The sequence below is a fragment of the Oncorhynchus nerka genome, linkage group LG15, assembly GCF_034236695.1.
Source record: "Oncorhynchus nerka isolate Pitt River linkage group LG15, Oner_Uvic_2.0, whole genome shotgun sequence".
Classification (NCBI taxonomy): domain Eukaryota; kingdom Metazoa; phylum Chordata; class Actinopteri; order Salmoniformes; family Salmonidae; genus Oncorhynchus; species Oncorhynchus nerka.
Genome location: NC_088410.1, coordinates 35,282,177 through 35,297,781, shown reverse-complemented (window position 1 = coordinate 35,297,781; position 15,605 = coordinate 35,282,177). Strand labels below are relative to the sequence as shown.

General features: G+C 42.0%; 1 protein-coding gene and 1 long non-coding RNA gene across 6 annotated transcripts; one reads left to right on the top strand and one right to left on the bottom strand.

Annotated features, from left to right (window-relative positions):
- The first annotated feature begins 402 nt into the window (after positions 1-402).
- LOC115142544 (SWI/SNF-related matrix-associated actin-dependent regulator of chromatin subfamily E member 1-like) lies at positions 403-9,001 on the top strand. 5 transcript variants are annotated; one of them, XM_065001539.1, is made up of 11 exons: positions 403-627; positions 1,672-1,725; positions 2,068-2,120; positions 2,627-2,731; positions 3,619-3,699; positions 4,033-4,164; positions 4,371-4,542; positions 6,012-6,184; positions 6,391-6,519; positions 7,250-7,490; positions 7,714-9,001. In XM_065001539.1, exons 2-11 carry the CDS (start codon positions 1,719-1,721, stop codon positions 7,935-7,937), a joined length of 1,317 nt encoding a protein of 438 aa, XP_064857611.1. In that variant the 5' UTR covers positions 403-627; positions 1,672-1,718; the 3' UTR covers positions 7,938-9,001. The 5 variants fall into 5 exon arrangements, with proteins under 5 accessions (XP_064857611.1, XP_064857613.1, XP_064857612.1 ...); XM_065001541.1 differs by lacking the exon at positions 403-627 and adding an exon at positions 665-937; XM_065001540.1 differs by lacking the exon at positions 403-627 and adding an exon at positions 665-943.
- LOC135560181 (uncharacterized) lies at positions 5,720-13,094 on the bottom strand. The gene is made up of 2 exons (XR_010458751.1): positions 12,752-13,094; positions 5,720-12,611 (listed from the first exon to the last, which is right to left on the bottom strand). It is a non-coding gene; the product is annotated as an uncharacterized LOC135560181 (long non-coding RNA).
- Between the last annotated feature and the right edge of the window lie 2,511 nt (positions 13,095-15,605).

Sequence of the window (15,605 nt, the reverse complement as noted above, 5' to 3'; positions counted from 1 at the left end):
AAGCTAAGGATAATAGCTCTTTGCAAGCAATGGAATATGAAAATGTATGGTCAGAATGAATTAGCAAGATGCATTCTTCTGCCATAAGCAGCAGCAGCTCAACCTTGGATCAGTGCACCGATGACAAGACCTGTCATCATGTAACTGCAGCAGCATAGTTCAATTAGTGCAGTTTATATGGGTTATGTATAAATTATAAATTGTCAATGAATTCTTGCAATGTCCTCCTTATTGTATGTTCATGTTCATCACTGATTCATTCATAGTTCAAATCAGTAATGGGTTAATTATGAATTTGATAGTCTCAAATGCAGTATTATAATGCAAAATCATCACAAATGTGTATTCATTACGTAGCAATTATTTTAGTAATAGATTGATTGAAAAATGTTAGCAATTAAATTAGATGATTCAATTTAGAGTAGGCTAGCCTTGGGGTGTAATGCAAACATGATTCCCTTAACAGAGGAGAAAGGAATAGTTCTGGAAAATTCGACTGAAATCTGTGTGAACCCCATATCATTTATTTATTTATTTTTTTTCATTTTGAGAACTGTTTCTGCTAGCTAGCTAACTAAACCTGATTCTAGCCACACACACACACTGGTGGGGACAAAGGATTTTGGGGTGAGTTTGCTGGCCATTACTTTCACTTGCTTGCTATGTGAACTAACCAAAATATGAAACGCAATAATATTCATTAATTGATTTATGTTGAATCGTCTTTCAATTGTATGTCAAAAATGTATGTAAAATGCCACTTTTGTTTGAATAACAGATTTACAGATGCATGCAAGGTGATGATGTGACTATATTGTGACAGCTCTAACTAGAAAATAGCGCTTATTCATATATAGCGTATGAGGTAGTGGCTAGCATGGTGCTTGCTAAATTATTTGATCCAAGGTTTTCCACTGCTAAATCCACATCCAAAACGGTTCGGGTATAGTCACTGTTAATCTGCTGTTTTACCGCCTCAAATCAAAATCAAATTGTTTCAGTGACAGCTAGATAGCTAACGTTAGATTGCTTTAATCTGAATGCTTAGTGGCTAGCTAATGCGAGCTACCTGACAACGTATGCGGTGTATCAAATACAATATTCTGTATTTTAGCTATGGTTAAATCATTTAAACGGCAGATTATTCAGTTAGCAAGATAACTGATTGTGTTATCTACGTTCGCATACTCATCATCTATTGATCAGATGGTCCAAGTTAGCCAGCTGGCTAGCTATAGCTAGTAGCTGCATACTACTAATAAAGTAGTTACTCAACGTTACTAGCCTCGCTAGCTAGCACAGCTGGGTGTCAGCCAACTACGCAAGATGACAGCGCTTTATTTTACAGCAAATACATTTCCATTTATCTGATGTATTTGCGTATGTGCAATTATAAGCAAATGCCATTCCAAATAGTGTAAGCGATGTTTTTGGACGCGAACAGCTTGCTAGTAGTCACATCAAACCTCTGTCATGTTCATGCCTGTCCACTGACACTGTTGTGAAGTTGCACATACGTCGCCTGACATCATTTTGGCACCAACATCTCTTTTGTTCTCCCTCTCAAGCTATTAACTTTATTTTCTATTCAATTGTAGAAGTACTGTAATAACAAATGAAGTTAATGAAACACCTAAATGCTTTTTCCCCATTATAATGTGTTTATTACAGACCCAAATGACTGGAATAAACTGATACAATTCTTCCTCTCTGCCAAGATGTCAAGTAAGAAATTGTTTGCAATTATACAAGTTTAGCCATCAGATAATGAAAATATGAGTACTTCTGTTAGGTCTCTGACAAAGCTGGGCAACTATGGCTACAAAAGTGATCACAATAAAAATAAATGTAGTTTATGCATGAAATATTAGTTTCTGGTAGGATATATGATTTCCTTGTATTATAATTGATAGGTTAATACTTTTCCGTCATGTATTTGCTGAGAGAGAAATAGAAAAATCACAAAATTCAGATCTACCTTGAAATGATTGATTTAATCAACATTGAGAGATGTAAAAGGGTCCTTTTTGCCTTGATTTTAACATCTGACCTTTTCTTTCATAACAGAAAGAGAAAGAGAAAGGCCATATGCCCCTCCCCCTCCCCCAGCCCCTACAACAGTAAGTATTTCTGATGGCACATGGGAAGCCTTTTGGAAAGGGATGTCCATGCCATCTATTATCTTTCAATGTTAACTTGCTACTGTCCATTTTGAGAGGCACACATTTTTGGGGGCTAACCTGTTTTTAAAAGTGGAATCCATTTGGCCAATTAATACGGTATACCCTGCAGATAGTCCCTGTTACCGCAGTAGAATTGGTCAATGCAATAAGCTTTGCAGTCTCAGATAATAAGCTCCACTCCCTAAGATGTGAGGTACCATATACAACATACTGTAGACTACACATTATTTTCCTTACAAACAACACTAATGTATAGATAACATGGCAGTCTTGATTTATCCTTCTTGTTGGTTTAGCATGAGTGCAAGTCTTTTTCAGTAGATTCTTTTTACAGCTTTTCAACATTCATGTTTTCGCCAGTTTTTTCATTGATTTTGTCATGCTTTACCCCATTATTTTATGTCATTTCTCATCTGTGTTTCCGTCTCATTTGTTTCCATCAGCAATTGCCCAACACCCCCGGGTTTGTGGGGTACAACCCCTACAGTCATCTGGCTTACAACAACTACAGGCTGGGAGGGACAACAAGCAACAACAGTCGGGCAACGGTAGGAATAACGACGTAGAGAAAACACCGGGATGAAAACGCCAGACACAGAGGGAAACTAACATCAATATTTAAAATAACTATCTAGTTGGATTGAAACAGCCTAATCTAGCTTGCTTAGTGAAACTCAGTAATAACGTATATGCAGATATAAGCTATAACAGCTCTTGACAACTTTGCTCTTTGGCTTTGTTTAGAAATAGTACTTTTTCCAGGGCTTATAAGGGCAGACATTCTTGAACACACAGACACGATGATTCGTCTAACCCATTCCATTACCAAGGCTTTCTGAGATGTATGCCATCCCAACGCTCCTCTGCTGCCCTCATCATACTAGTGCAGACCGGCCAAGTGTCCATCTGTGTGTGTTCAAAATCGCTCGATCCTGCCCTTCAAAGTCTGCATTGCTGACAGCCATGCTAAGTAACCCATGCCATCAGTGTTGCCATGGCATTATAGACCCAATGCTTGGCATGGGTTTCGGGCTGCTACGGGAATAATACAGTCGCTGCATGTAAGCTGTGGTTGGCACTCGGATTCTAATAATGGCATCATGTCACGCAGTGTGTCAGTCTCAGCTTGAGGGAGATTTAGTATTTTCTTCTATCAGTGTTAATCAATCATAGTCTCCGTGTGACTTCTGTGCACTGGCTGGGCTCAAACAGGCTTTAATTAAATGAAGGTGATTGGACTGAGGGTGTTGTAGTTTGATTTTTACATATACTTTGTTGAAGGTTGGATGATTAACTATGCGGATGCATATTTTCCTGCAGGGTGGTTCTCAGTCGAGACTTTGCATAGTGTCAAATTGTATGACTAGACATTTTTAGCACCTGTTGGTGTCCTAACTTTGACTTTGAATCTAATAAGTGCCTTTTTATTTCCCAGAATTCTTCAGGAATAAACATTCCAAAGCCACCCAAGCCACCAGACAAGCCGTTGATGCCATACATGCGATATAGTCGCAAGGTAAGTTGTCTACACGTAACATTACTTAAACCCAAACTGCTCCATCGTGCACACCATTGCAAGACATATTAAAATACTGTACTATACCCTTACAACACGCAACACTTTAGCCAGGGTTAGGGACGAGCACTCTTAATGTACACTGCACATCATCTGCCTGTCCATGGAGGTAGGTGTGAACTGTGAAACTAGACATACAGCAGCCTAGCCATTAAGAGCACTACAGACAGACTATGGGATATCTCCCTGGAGATGGAGTTTAAACACGGCCTCCATAGGTTTATGACCTATCTGCTTAGAGATAATGAGCCCCTGTCTGGTTCTCATCACCAGGTTTGGGATCAAGTAAAAGCCTCCAATCCTGATCTGAAGCTATGGGAAATTGGGAAGATAATCGGTGGCATGTGGAGGGACCTCACTGATGAGGAGAAACAGGATTACTTGAATGATTACGAAGCAGAGAAGGTTGGTTTGTTTTTACCGGGGTGTTTATTTACAGGGTTGTTACGGGTGACCAGTAACAAGTGTCTCCAGCAGTTGTCAGAAGGGTCCCTCCAGTCATCATTCCTTCCTTTGTAAAAAAAATAAATACTGAGTAACTTTTCTTCAATGTTGAATAGTTTGTTTTGCATTGAAGGGGCACATGTCACATCTTTGTCTCTCCTCTACAGATTGAGTACAATGAGAGCATGAAGGCCTACCACAACTCTCCAGCCTACCTGGCTTACGTCAACGCTAAGAGCCGCGCCGAAGCCGCTCTGGAGGAGGAAAGCCGACAGCGCCAGTCTCGTCTCGACAAGGGTGAACCGTACATGAGTATCCAGCCAGCAGATGACCCAGATGGTAAGACGCTCTCAGCACTACTAGTATTACCATGTCAGTCACACTCTGGTTCCCACACCATGGTTCAGCAACTGTGACATCACCTTGGTGTCAATTTCTATCCCTGCACTACCTCTTCGTGTTTGTCACACTTGCTACTTCACCTTATAGGCCACACTCCATTTCAGTTCTGTAGTATAAGTCTGGGCCCTGTATTTGAGATCAATGGCTTCACTGAGTTCCAGTAAGAAGCAAGGCAACGCACATCACATAGAAACATACATCAAAACTGGACTTCGGAATTACACCCTATAGGAAATGATGCTTGTCTCGTATCGAGCTGGATAATGGTATACAGAAAATGCATAAAATATCTTGTGGTAATTGGAAACACCCAAGATATAAAAATGTGATAGTTAGTATCCCTATGGATTCATTTCTCAACAAGCTGTACATAGATTTGCCACATCAGTTGCTTCATAGATGCAGAGAACGGGGAGAGTCTGAACAAATTGTTCCGTTGGAGAAAAAGCACCAAAACAAAATCATAAGTGAGGATCAACCGATGGAACAGGGCGTTGGATGAAGACGATCATTTTTCGAATGACGTCTTTCTCCACCATAAAATGTACGATGTTATTATGAAGCCAAAATGGTATTTCTTGCTCCCAAATGCACAGACAATCAAATGCACCATCTTACCCCCACTGCGATTTTCAAAGGGTAGCATCCTTCACAGACTTCAAATGAAAGAGGTGTTTGACTACTACAATAAATCACTTTATTTATTTACTCACTGCAGTTTGGGATTTTGTTTGTCAGTTGAATGACTTTTGGCCCGACGTGGAATGAATGAATTCTCCATGTGTTCAATAAGAAGTTGACCTTATTAAAGAGACAATTTCTTCTCCTACATTTATGACTTACTTTGATGTTAGTGTTATAGAGGACAGCTTCATTTGACTCTGGATTTAAAAGAAAAGTGTCATGTACTTAGAGCTTGGATGTTCCCTTAGTTTTCGCAATATCCTCTACTTTTTTCTGGGAAATAATAAGAGCATGAGCGCCAGTAAAAACCACTAAGACGTTTATGGAGTAAATGAGGAAGGTTTTTCAGAGTTAGAGAGAGAGAGAAAGATGTATCTTTAACTCTCTACCCACCCACACATGAATATCAATACCATTCACCACAACAATGTTGAAACCTCCTTTGCAAATGTGTATTTTCAAGTATATTCATACAACAAACATGCAAACAGCCAAATATGCAGACATTTCCTACTGCTATAAATGATTTAACCAAACGTAGGTATGTCAATGTTAAGCTATGTCCGATTAAGATATGCCAGATCAGATTTCTTTCCTGAGGCCGACCACATCTATACTTATTGGGTGGGATCTCTCCGCTCTTTCCCCATTGACAGTTGTGTTCATTGAGCTCTGATAGACACATAGCACCCGCCACACGCCTTTTCCATTCTCCTTCCCAGATTACGACGATGGATTCTCCATGAAGCACTCGGCTGCCGCCCGTTTCCAGCGTAACCACCGCCTGATCAGTGAGATCCTGAGCGAGAGCGTGGTCCCCGACGTGCGCTCCGTCGTCACTACCGCCCGCATGCAGGTCTTAAAACGGCAGGTCCAGTCTCTTATGGTGCACCAGGTACGCTACGCTGGGTCTGTCAGTCTTTAGTCAGTCTTCTATCAGTCTTCCTACAGAAATACAGATATTACTCTACTTAGCACTATTAAGTTGGATGTTCCCAGTCATGGTGTTGTTGTCATGGTAACCTGGATATCAAATCCTTTCTTCTTATTTGATAAATGAGTAATCATTAAAAACAGGTAATCAGTCCGGTAAATTGGCAGGTCTCTCTCTGTGTGTCTGGTCCACAGAGGAAGCTGGAGGCGGAGCTACTTCAGATTGAAGACCGCCACCAGGACAAGAAAAGGAAATTCATCGATGCCACAGAGTCTTTCACCAGCGAGCTGAAAAGGGTATGGAATCATCATCCAGGAACTTGTACGCAATCCATTGTGTTGCACATAGTAAATATTACAGTGTTGACCTCAGACCAGTTCTGCATTGTAGATATCTTCAGCTGCTAACTTTATCCATGTGTCCTGGCTAACATGCGGCGTCATCACTTAGAATTTGTAGACTGACTCGTTGCAGTTCTGAATCCAGATACTGCACTGTATCCAATTTGTAAGTCGCTCTGGATAAGAGCGTCTGCTAAATGACTTAAATGTAAATGTAAAATGTATAGTGAATGCACTGTGTAGTCCATACCCCAGGTGGCGCCATTTACTTAGAGTCCATCTACTTCCTCTATGCTTCACAATGGGCAATTCAATGAAATAAAATGATTGAAAGGGGAATATTTAGTAAGTTGTACAACTGAATGCGTTCAACTAAAATGTGTCTTCCGCATTTAACCCAACCCTTCTGAATTAGAGAGGTGTGGAGGGCTGCCTTCATCGACATCCATGGCGCCCAGGGAACAGTGGGTTAACTGCCTTGCAATGTAGTATCATTGTAGAGGAAATAGGAACTGTGCCAAATCTGATCAAGGTGGCAACATTAATCACGGTGTACTCACTAATCACAGTCCATGTTACTAATCACAGTTGCACAGGTGTGAGATTGATTGCGAGATTAAGAGCATTAATCCCCAGAATTAATCCCCCGGTGGGGAGACTCAACATATTGCCACTCTGCGTCCAGCTGTGTTGTATGAAAGTGGAGGTGGACATGGAGAAGATATCTGCAGAGGTCGCTGCGGCAGAGGATGCATCCCGCAGGCGTATGTCGGAGCGGGAGAAGGAGGCGTCCACGTCCTCTTGCCTGGAGGAGGAGGAGAAACCAGTTGGCCCGTCAAACGGCAGCAAGAGCCAGCAGGAGTCTTTCAGTGACAGCAGCAACAAGGAGAGAGAGGAGACTGAACCCAGCCCCATGGATACTGGTGGTGAGGCCCAACAGTATTAATCACTAAACCGTATGGTCTTTTAATGTATGGATCTGGTCAGGTTCTGGTCATGTCCCCTGAGTTAGGTATTCTCTCTTCGGTAGATGCTTATTTTGGAAGATTGTCTGTTGAGCGCATTTTACAATGTTAATTTCACACTTGAAACTACATTGGTCCAAACGTGTTTGCTGTCTCCTAATATTTCCTGCTTTCTTGGTTACAGAGAAGTCAAAGGCCACGGAGGAGTCGACGGCTCGTCCTGCCAGTGAGGTTGAGGAGGGGGCGCCGTCAGAGGACAAGGAGAGTGTTCCAGAAGGGGTGATGGAGGAGGGCACCAGTGACAGTAACACAGGGTCGGAGACCACCTCTGCCGTGACGGAGGACGCCCCGCCCAGCGAGCCAGCAGCCTCAGAGGGGCCGAGCAGGGCACGCCCTACCGCCCACTGAGGTTTCGACCTATGACCTTTGGGTCGAGAAATGTCCATGATGCATCACTCCATCTCTACAGTCACACTCTGATGATAACACATTGCACATTATTATCTATGTGAACAAAAGCTGTGTTTAGATGGGTTTTTATTTCTGCTAGGAAGTTTTATGCAGTTGGTTGAATCTTCAGAGCTCTGTTGGCAGGGTCAAAATAGACCTGCTGTCAATTTGCAAAGCGCTTCAAGTCCTCAAAGCAAAGCAATTATCCCAACTAAAGTGAATGATGTCTAAATTGAGTCACAATAAAGCCCACGTGAATTCCCCGTAATTCCCTCACAGACCGCAGTGCCAGTCGAAAGCAACCATCCATCACCTGTCACTATATCAAAACATATCTCCTGTCTTATTCTATGGTACTATATCTGGCAGACACCAGATCTTACCAATTGAGGCTGGTTGTAAAAACTGTCACAAAAAATGAGTTGTTCAATGTTTAATTACTTGTTCTTTGGAGTGTAATGTTGCTTTCAATGTTATTTTTGCATGGTGTCGCTCCTCTAATGGGAGAGTTTGCTTTAGTAGCGGAGGGAGTGGGGCGACTCCTCTGCCCAATATTATTTCATGTTTACTCTAAGTATCAGTATTAAGTGACAGTATTGTCTCAGGAGTTAATAGAAATAAGTAGTTGTTTTCATTATTTATTATTATTCTTGTGTATTGCGAGTCCTGGGCCCAGTCCATCCGTCCACCAACCTGTTGTAATGCTACGAGTTCATCCATGCTGTACAGTTTTACCAGTCAGTGTTCCAAAGTCTGCTAGCTCTCAATCAAATCAAAAGCGGTATGCTTAGAACAACCTTTCAGTGTTATGTTGTTATGACCAGTAGTACAATGTTTGACCCAGAACAAACTCTTAAATGTTAATATGCAATGTAATAAGCAGTGTTGCAAGGTTTGCGTGAACGTGAGTGGTTTTCCATCTCATCCTAAAGCAACTTGAAGAGCAGAGTGAGTCATCAACATACTGTCTTAAAAATCGATTTTGTTTGACATATTTATACCAATAAACTTTTCTACCCTGACATGTAGTTGTTGACGATAGGTTTGTTTTCAATGTCTCACGCATTGTATATAGAATGGTAATCATTTACGGTGGCGTGTTTGTTCATATTAACAATTATTCCCACACTCAGGCTGAGGTGACAAGAGGATAATTCTATGTTGGAATTAAAATCAAATGTATTTGTCACATACACGTGTTTAGCAGATGTTATTGCGGGTGTAGTGAAATGCTTGTGTTTATAGCTCCAACAGTGCAGTGAAATCTAACGGTAATATCTAGCCATTTCACAACAATACACACAAATCTAAAGGAATGGAATTAAGAAAACATCAATATTTCGGCGAGCAATGTCAGAGCGGCATAGACTACAATACAGTAGAATAAGAGTACAGTATCTACAGTTGAAGTCAGAAGTTTACATACACATTAGCCAAGTACATTTAAACTCAGTCATTTAATCCTACTAAAAATTCCCTGTCTTAGGTCAGTTAGGATCACCACTTTATTTTAAGGATGTAAAATGTCAGAATAATAGTAGAGAGAATCATTTATTTCAGCCTTTATTTCTTTCATCACATTCCCAGTGGGTCATAAGTTTACATACACTCAATTAGCATTTGGTAGCATTGCCTTTAAATTGTTTAGCTTGGGTCAAACGTTTTGGGTCGCCTTCCACAAGCTTCCCACAATAAGTTGGGTGAATTTTGGCCCATTCCCCCTGACAGAGCTGGTGTAACTGAGTCAGGTTTGTAGGCCTCCTTGCTCGCACACGCTTTTTTAGTTCTGCCCACAAATGTTTCTATGGGATTGAGGTCAGGTCGTTGTGATGGCCACTCCAATACCTTGACTTTGTTGTCCTTAAGCCATTTTGCCACAACTTTGGAAGTATGCTTGGGGTCATTGTCCATCTTAAAGACCCATCTGCGACCAAGCTTTAACTTCCTGACTGATGTCCTGAGATGTTGCTTCAATATATCCACATAATTTTCCTCCCTCGTGATGCTATCTATTTTGTGAAGTGCACCAGTCCCTCCTGCAGCAAAGCACCCCCACAACATGATGCTACCACCCCCTGTGCTTCACGTTTGGGATGGTGTTCTTCGGCTTGCAAGCCTCCCCTTTTTCCACCAAACATAACAATGGTCATTATGGCCAAACAGTTCTATTTTTGTTTCATCAGACCAGAGGACATTTCTCCAAAAAGTACTATCTTTGTCCCCATGTTCAGTTGCAAACCATAGTCTGGCTTTTTTATGGCGGTTTTGGAGCAGTGACGTCTTCCTTGTTGAGCGACCTTTCAGGATATGTTGATATAGGACTCGTTTTTACTGTGGATATAGATACTTTTGTACCTGTTTCTTCCAGCATCTTCACAAGGTCCTTGTGTTGTTCTGGGATTGATTTGTGCTTTTCGCACCAAAGTACATTACGCGTCTCATTCCTGAGCGGTATAACGGCTGCGTGGTCCCATGGTGTTTATACTTGTGTACTATTGTTTGTAATAGATGAATATGGTACTTTCAGGCGTATGGAAATGGCTCCCAAGGATGAAGCAGATTTTTTTTCTGAGGTCTTGGCTGATTTCTTTTGATTTTCCCATGATGTCAAGCAAAGAGGCACTGAGTTTGAAGGTAGGCCTTGAAATACATCCACAGGAACACCTCCAATTGACTGAAATTATATCAATTAGCCTATCAGAAGCTTCTAAAAACATGACATCCTTTTCTGGAATTTTCCAAGCTGTTTAAAGGCGCAGTCAACTTTGTGTATGTAAACTTCTGACCCACTGGAATTGTGATACAGTGAATTATAAGTGAAATAATCTGTCTGTAAAGATTTGTTGGAAAAATTATTTGTGTCATGCACAATGTAGATGTCCTAACCGACTTGCCAAAACTAGTTTGTTAACAAGAAATTTGTGGAGTGGTTGAAAAACGAGTTTTAATGACTCCAACCTAAGTGTATGTAAACTTCCGACTTCAACTGTACATATGAGATGAGTAATGCAAAATATGTAAACATGATTAAAGTGACAAGTGTTACATTATTAAAGTGGCCAGTGATTCCATGTCTATGTATATAGGGCAGCAGCCTCTAATGTGCTAGTGACGCCTATTTAACAGTATTTAACCATCTGAAGGAAGTTGTTTGTCAGTCTCTCGGTCCCAGCGTTGATTCACCTGTACTGATCTCACCTTCTGGATGATAGCGGGGTGAACAGGCAGTGGCTCGGGTGGTTGTTGTCCTTGATTATTTTTTTGGCCTTCCTGTCACATTGGGTGCTGTAGGTGTCCTGGAGGGCAGGTAGTTTTCCCCCGTTGATGCTTTGGGCAGACTGCACCACCCTCTGGAGAGCCCTGCGGTTGTGGGCTGTGCAGTTGCCGTACCCGGCGGTGATACAGCCCAACAGTATGTTCTCAATTGTGCATCTTTAAAAGTTTGTGAGGGTTTTAGGTGCCAAGCCAAATTTCTTCAGCCTCCTGTTTCTTCAGCCTTCTCAACCTGAGGTTGAAGAGGTGCTGTTGTTGCGCCTTCTTCACCACACTGTCTGTGTGGGTGGACCATTTCAGTTTGTCAGTGATGTGTACGCAGAGGAACTTAAAGCTATCCACCTTCTCCACTGCGGTCCTGTCAATGTGGATAGGGGGGTGCTCCCTCTGCTGTTTCCTGAAGTCCACAATCAGCTCCTTTGTTTTGTTGACGTTGGGTGAGAGGTTATTTTGCTGGCACCACATTCCCAGGGCCCTGACCTCCTCCCTATAGGCTGATAATTAGGTCTACTACTGTTGTGTCGTCTGCAAACGTGATGATTGCGGCCTCCTGAGTGGCGCAGTGGTCTAAGGCAGGTAGAAGATAAACAGATAAGAGAGACAGGTAGAAGATAAACAGAGAGACCAGTAGAATATAAACTGATAAAGGTACAACTACAGTCTGTGTCACTAGAGATTCTGGGTTCGAGTCCAGGCTCTGTTGCAGCCGGCCGCGACCAGGAGACCCATGGGGCGTCGCACAATGGCCCAGCGTCGTTAGGGGAGGGTTTGGCTGGCAAGGATGTCCTTGTCCCATCGTGCACTAGTGACTCCTGTGGCGGGCAGGGTGCAGTGCATTTTGACATGGTCACCAGGTGTATGGTGTTTCCTCCAACACATTGGTGTGGCTGGGTTCCAGGTTAAGTGGGCATTGTGTCAAAAAGCAGTGCGGTTGGGTTGCGTTTCGGAGGATGTACGGCTCTTGACCCTCCCCACTCCCGAGTCTATATGGAAGTTGCAGCGATGAGACAAGACTGTAACTACCAATTGGATACCATGAAATTGGGGAGAAAAAGGGGGTAAACAAGAAACTTGGTGTGCATGGCCATGAAGTCATGGGTGAACAGGGTGTACAGGAGGGGGCTGAGCAGGCATCCTTGTGGGGCCCCAGTGTTGAGTATCAGCAAGGTGGAGGTGTTTTTTCCTACCTTCACCACCTGGGAGCGGCCTATCAGGAAGTCCAGGACCCAGTTGCACAGGGCGGGGTTCAGGCCCAAGGCCTCAAGCTTAATGATGAGCTTGGAGGGTACATAGGTATTCCTCTTGTCCAGATGGGATAGGGCAGTGTGCAGTTTGATGGCGATTGCATTTTCTCTGGATCTATTGGGGCGGTAAGAAAATTGAAGTGGGTCTAGGGTGTCAGGGAAGGTAGAGGTGAAATGATCCTTGACTGGTCTCGCAATACACTTAATGATGACAGAAGTGAGTGCTACAGGGCAATAGTCATTTAGTTCAGTTACCTTTGCTTTCTTGGGTACAGGAACAATGGTGGGCATCTTAAAGCATGTGGACATGTAGACTGGAATAGGGAGAGATTGAATATGTCCGTAAATACTCCAGCCAGCTGGTCTGCGCATGCTCTGAGGACTCGGCTAGGGATGCCGTCTGGGTCGGCAGCCTTACAAGGGTTAACACGCTTAAATGTCTTACTTACGTCGGCCACGGAAGAGAACCCACAGTCCTTGGTAGCGGGCCGAGTCGGTGGCACTGTGTTATCCAACAGCTTATCATACACAATCTACGGCACCCAATACTGATCACAGATTTGATACTATTTGTTAAAGATGTGGTCCACTGGTCTGTGTCCTCTGATCTGCAAGGTACAAGGAAGTGGGTTTCCTGTTTTCAATATTGCACCACTCTTTCCAGCTGTCTTAGTAGTGTTATCATTTGTAGTTAACATTTTAACCAACAGTATGTATATTGTACTGACCTGATGTGAGCAAAAGAGACAGGTAGAAGATAAACAGATAAGAGACAGGTAGAAGATAAACAGATAAGAGACAGGTAGAAGATAAACAGATAAGAGACAGGTAGAAGATAAACAGATAAGAAAGACCGGTAGAATATAAACTGATAAAGGTATACAGCTACAGTCGTCTTCCTGCTAGCACACTTAAAAAAAAAAATGTCTGTCACTTTTGCAGCTAGATACCATGTGTAGGAACCATACCAGCAGCCCCATATCATTTTAATTAGTAGAAAATACATTCTCATTCAAATCAACATCCATGATGGGTGGGCTGGTGACCTATTGAGTTACCCATGAGTGTACCAGTCAAATTGTTGCAGCTCATAATTGTCCGTTATAATAATTATATTTCTATGATCAGCCTTTTGCAATAGTGATGAGATTTGTCACAGCTTTACCTTAGGTGCAGAGATGCACAGTCGTCCCTCTGCAGCAGTCACCTGTTGCATAGAATTGTGGTTAGTGTTTCTTGGCTGGGTTCTTTTCCTGAGCGCCTTGAAAACTCAAAGCCGCAACCGCACAGGCAGACAGGTGTGCAGCTTGTGCAGAGTTGATGGAAAGTAGGGGAGAATAAGACTGAACGTGCCCTTTACTGACCAAGATAAACCAAGACAGCAGTGGAACTGCCACCACTGCCTAAACAAAAGTGTTGTGGTGGTAAACACAATGACAAACGTATACTGTATGAGTATTGGTGAAAGGGACATTTGGAGAAATTACTGAGACTTTTGTGTAAATCACTTATTTGTCGAAGTTGTCAAAGGGGACATGAAGAAACATTAGTATATCTATATTATTTTGGATTAGACACGCATGAAGCGTTGACTGTAATGAGTCTATCTCACCTTAGAAGTACATATCAGCCACTTGCTCTGGGAGGCCTGTTTTGTAGCTGTTGGTTTGGCAAACACCCAGAATTGGTATAAGACACTTAAAAATAGTCCCTTCAATGCATGAGGTTTACAGAATGAGCATCGCTCTTGTTTGTTACTTACTTGTGCAGTATTTGTTTTTTAGTTATATTTGTACTTTTATTCTAGCTAAATGTAACTCAAAGTGGGTTATTTGCTATGCTATAGATTTCATTTTAATACAGACTTTGTAAAACAGCCTTTTCATCCAACATATTAGTACACTCTTAGAAAACAAAAGGTGAACCTAAAAGGGTTCTTCATTTGTTCCCATATGAGAACCATTTGAGTAACCCTTTTTGGTTCCATGTTGAACCCCTTTGGTCTCAGAGGGTTCTAAATGGAACCCAAAATAGTTCTACCTGGAGCCAAAAAGGGTTCTACCTGGAACCAAAAAGGGTTCTCCTATGGGGACAGTCAAATAACCCTTTTGGAACCCTTTTTCTAAGAGTACATACAGTACATGTATTGTAATGATAAGCAGCATGCCCTGTTTGACCCAGACACTAAGCTTTTCCTTACCTTCATCCCTGCTCCACCTGAAAGTACAGGCAGGTGTGGGGATAAACTGCAGACAATAGAAAATAGTAGACAAAAGTTTTTAAAAATACAATTAAAATCAATGTCTAATGGCTTTTAATCCAACATCAGACGTAAACTCAGTCGGAGATGGCATGGCCAATTTCATCAACATCTAAGCCTATTGTTAAGTAATGGGGTTGTAATGGCGAGATGAGAAACCAAGTCTATACCGATTTAGGACCTATATATTGTATTCTCAATGAACCGATGTAGCCCATTCTTCACTGTGGACTACAGAAATAAGCCTCAACAGCACAAGCGCAATGGTGTTATCTTTCTAGTGACTGTGTGTTGAAAATAGAACAGACAATACATTTTCCCTCAACCACTGTGGTCACTGAGATCTTTGTGTGTCTGAGTGCTGAGTGCTGAGTGCTTTGTGTGTCTGTGCTGAACAACATGAACACTAATTTCCTCTCATAGCGTGCAATAGCTGTATGCAACAGTTCAACACGAATGTTCAATAGGTAGTAAATCACCAACTACAAGCAGGATGCAGTTCTATCTCTCTGTACTGTCATAGATTATACCTCAAATTGTGGTTAGAGCGTTGGACTAGTAACCAAAAGGTTGCAAGTTCAAATCCCCGAGCTGACAAGGTACAAATCTGTCGTTCTGCCCCTGAACAGGCAGTTAACCCACTGTTCCGTCATTGAAAATAAGAATTTGTTCTTAACTGACCTGCCTAGTAAAATAAAGGTAAAAAAATAAAATAAATAAATAAATAAACAATTTCCTGCACACTGCACAATGCGTAAAACCAACAACATTTGCATTCACTCTCATTCCTAATCATTGTTTTTTTACAAGACACCGAGAGAGTAACTATGATCCAGGGGCATTTTTTTT

What these genes read in the sequence shown, in the direction of transcription:
- LOC115142544 (XM_029682082.2), top strand. Translation starts at nt 1,638, where the DNA reads ATGCTTTTTCCCCATTATAATGTGTTTATTACAGACCCAAATGACTGG. An exon ending in CCTCTCTGCCAAGATGTCAA is followed by an intron (nt 1,726 to 2,067) that starts GTAAGAAATTGT and finishes CTTTCATAACAG; the next exon opens with AAAGAGAAAGAGAAAGGCCA. An exon ending in GCCAGCAGATGACCCAGATG is followed by an intron (nt 4,543 to 6,011) that starts GTAAGACGCTCT and finishes TCTCCTTCCCAG; the next exon opens with ATTACGACGATGGATTCTCC.